The sequence below is a fragment of the Dermacentor silvarum genome, chromosome 2 (assembly GCF_013339745.2).
Source record: "Dermacentor silvarum isolate Dsil-2018 chromosome 2, BIME_Dsil_1.4, whole genome shotgun sequence".
Classification (NCBI taxonomy): Eukaryota; Metazoa; Arthropoda; class Arachnida; order Ixodida; family Ixodidae; genus Dermacentor; species Dermacentor silvarum.
The window spans coordinates 55,712,015-55,715,263 of NC_051155.1; the positions used below are offsets into that span (position 1 = coordinate 55,712,015).

Below are 3,249 nucleotides of genomic sequence, written 5' to 3' on the forward strand. Positions count from 1 at the left end.
GCCAGTGGTCCGTGTGCAAAAGGCCCTCTTTGTTCCATTTCGTGCCAGCGTCGGTGGGTGTCAGTCAGCGTTCGACTTGCTGCCTTGGTTCTCGGACCTGCTTCCCGCTACCGACCACCTCTACGGAGACATCGCACCGCTCGGTTCCCGGACCCCCGACTACCGACCAACCGTCAACATGAGCAGCCAGGAGTGCTACGCCTGCCACAAGCCCGGCCACTTCGCCCGCGAGTGCCCGCAGGGAGACCGCAGCTATGGCGGATCGTTCGGCGGCAGCTCCTACCGCTCCGGCGGTGGCGGAGGTGGGTTCAGCTCCCGCGGTGGCGGCAGTAGCCGCGGCGGCGGAGGCATGCGCGGAGGCCCGCCAAGCCGCATGGGAGGCGGCGGCGGCGGCGGTTTTGGCCCTAGCCGGCTCACTTGCTACAACTGCGGCAAGGCGGGACACATCGCCCGCGAGTGCCCCGAAGACGGCAAGACCTGCTACACTTGCGGCAAACAGGGCCACATATCGCGCGACTGCGACGAGAAGCCGTGAGAAATGCGCGCGCGGGACAGCCAGGCAGAACGGAGATAAAGAAAAAAAAGTAACCTCCGCCGCCGCACACAAGGAGTTCGTTGTTGCGTTGTCATCGTTCTAGGCCTGCCGTGAAGAGAAAAAAAAGCATTCGACCCCCCTCCCTCCGTCTCGTGGCGGTTAACGCTAGGACTGCATTTGTTCCCTCCGGTCATCGCATTACTTTTCCATTCCTGAAACAGAGCACCATTCGACGTTTGTTTTTCTTTTTCTTACGTTCTTTCGCGCCATTCATCCGGTCAGGCAGAGACGTCAGCCGCTTCCCGTAGCTTAGCGGTGCGAGGAAGCTGAGCCCTGGCCTCGTTTTTTTTACCTCGTCTGCCGGCGCCGGGCGTCCATCTTTGAAAAGAAAGAAAAAAAAAATGGTGGATGCTGCGTACTCGTGTAGGCCTAGCCACGCCACAATGGATGCTCACACGTGGCGGCAGCCTTCGCGACGGAGAAGGGAAAAACAAGATCGGTGACCTCTTCGAGCAGTGGTACGTCATCGACTCGTCGTTCGCATCGCCTTCTTCGTGCGCTGGCTTCCAAAACCTCCCCGTCCCCCCGGATTTTTTTTTAACCCTGATCTCCGTTGGTGACTTGACTGTGAACGTGTTTTTGTGGTGGCGTTTCGGAGCCGTCGGTATGTGCCAACCGATCTTGGCTCGCGTATTTACGTTTTTTTAACTCATTTACCGGGCGCGCCGCATACGGCTAAAGAAAAAAAAAACTGCTAGAAGAAAATTACCGAAGAAATCGAGAGGGTTGAACTTTGCGGCTTTACGTAACGGAGCTTGTTCGAGGACATTTGTGTTCGAGAAAAACTTTTTCTTTAACAAAACTTCGTGTGTGTTTTGTGTGCGCGTGTGCTGCGTAGGACTGGCGTTAATTTTTTTTTCCTCCTTCCTTCTTTGACTGTGTATAAAAAGAGAAATGCCTCATGTACAATCTTCTTTCCAAAGGCTGATGATTTTAGTGTGCCGTGCAGTTGTTGTTGCAGGGAGCACTACGCGAGGACAATAAAAATGAAAAAAGGCTGATCTGCAGCATCTCGGCTTGTGGTTTTGTTGGAAAAAAAAGTTGCTCGGCCTGTCGCAATCACGACTTGGAGCCAGTGACTACATCTTTCTCTCTCCGTTTTTTCTAGGGCAGTGTGGAAAGGCCCCATGGCAATGCCTCGGGAACCACCACTAAGCAACCATTGGGGGGAACGCGCTGTGCGAGCATTCGCCACGCCGCTGGGTTTGACTGGTCTGGGTATGAACAATTGCATCTTTCTTTCTCTCGCCTCCCCCCCCCCCCTCCCAGTTACCCCTCCCTACCCCCCATCGTCTCCCCCCTTGCCCTGTAGCCTGTAACACCCACGTCGTCTACTTGGAGAACCTGCTTTGTGGAGCGAGGCTGGTGGTGCTCACAGGTGACTCGCATTTGGGTTTGACTGGGCAGGCTGTCTGCTTCAGCCACTGTCCTGTGGTTGCTTAGCTTGCAGGCGATGCAACTGTGTAGTAGGTCTCGCTTCAGATTGCCTTAGTAGAGTCGCCCTCGGATTGAAATGTACTAGATCATCAGTGATTCAGGGTGCAATTGTACAAGAATTGATGGAAAGACAAGCAGCAAATTTTTGCGCCATCTTTCTGTGATAGAAGTTTTGCTGTGAGCTTGAGGTTATTTGTCAGTGGTATTTATGAATGTTGAAACATCGCATTCAAAAGGAAGCAGATTTATTGGGAATTACATTGATTCAAAACATGTTAAAATTGTGCAATATTGCCACACTATCTGCAAGTCAATGTGAAATTGCCTGTCAGCTGAAAAATGACAATTTGGTCCAATGAAATGCAAAATATAGCTTTGAAGAATTTGTCTGCCTTTATTTAGTGGTAAAACTATTGACCCGGTAATTATGCTGTGGAGTCCAAGTTCCTTGAGAGCGCAGCAAGCAATTGCATGCCTTTTAATTCAAATGCGCCTTTTGTGCTCAAGGCTGCGGAGGGAACACGAGTCCGTGTACTTGCGAGTATGCTACTTACGCCTCTGATGAGTGCGAGCAACTTGTCTTGGCACTAAGCCTGCCTTGTGTGAAACATGACGATGTGCAGATGCTGCCATGCTGAATAGGTGAAACAAATAGCGAATTCTAGCACCTCCTGAAATAGTTCAGAAAGTGCAGGCAAATCAAATGGACCTTTTGCATTCTTTCCCTGTGTGCCTCTCGCCTAGTACTGACAGCAAAAGCCTTAGCTGTGCTGCTAATGGTGCACTTCTGGCAGAAAATTTTTACCACAATGATTGAACAGTGGTCGGCCGTTGTGACAGGGTAATGTAAAAGTGGCAATGTTGCTGCCCAACCTCGACGAGACCGTTTTCCCCTTTTCTCGTGTTTTGGTAATTAGCGGTGCTCAGACAGTGGTCTGGCAGATTACCTTCGGATATGCAGTAATGTGGCTGCTGTGGTGAAGTGAGGAAATTGTGTGGAAGGGAAAGTGTTAATGAAATGCTCAACTGCTTGACATGTCAGACATGCTTCTTGCATTTTAAGTGTCTGGCTCCTTGTATGTATCGAAAGAACTTGTTTGCCTAGTTAGGTACTTGCTCTTAGACGTACTTCCCGCTAAGAGGACTTGTACAAACCACAGACAAAAGAATGCAAGTGCTTTTAGCAGCAATTGCATCTTAGTCCTTGTATGTGGTTT

At 50.9% G+C, this 3,249-nt stretch overlaps 1 protein-coding gene across 1 annotated transcript; it reads left to right on the plus strand.

The window, feature by feature from the left end:
- On the plus strand, positions 1-590 carry LOC119441487 (uncharacterized). The gene has a single exon (XM_037706110.2). The coding sequence runs from the start codon at positions 179-181 to the stop codon at positions 533-535; it is 357 nt and encodes a 118-aa protein (XP_037562038.1). The 5' UTR covers positions 1-178; the 3' UTR covers positions 536-590.
- Positions 591-3,249: the final 2,659 nt, after the last annotated feature.

Excerpts from the sequence above, each read along its gene's own strand:
- LOC119441487 (XM_037706110.2), top strand. The coding sequence starts at position 179 with ATGAGCAGCCAGGAGTGCTACGCCTGCCACAAGCCCGGCCACTTCGCC.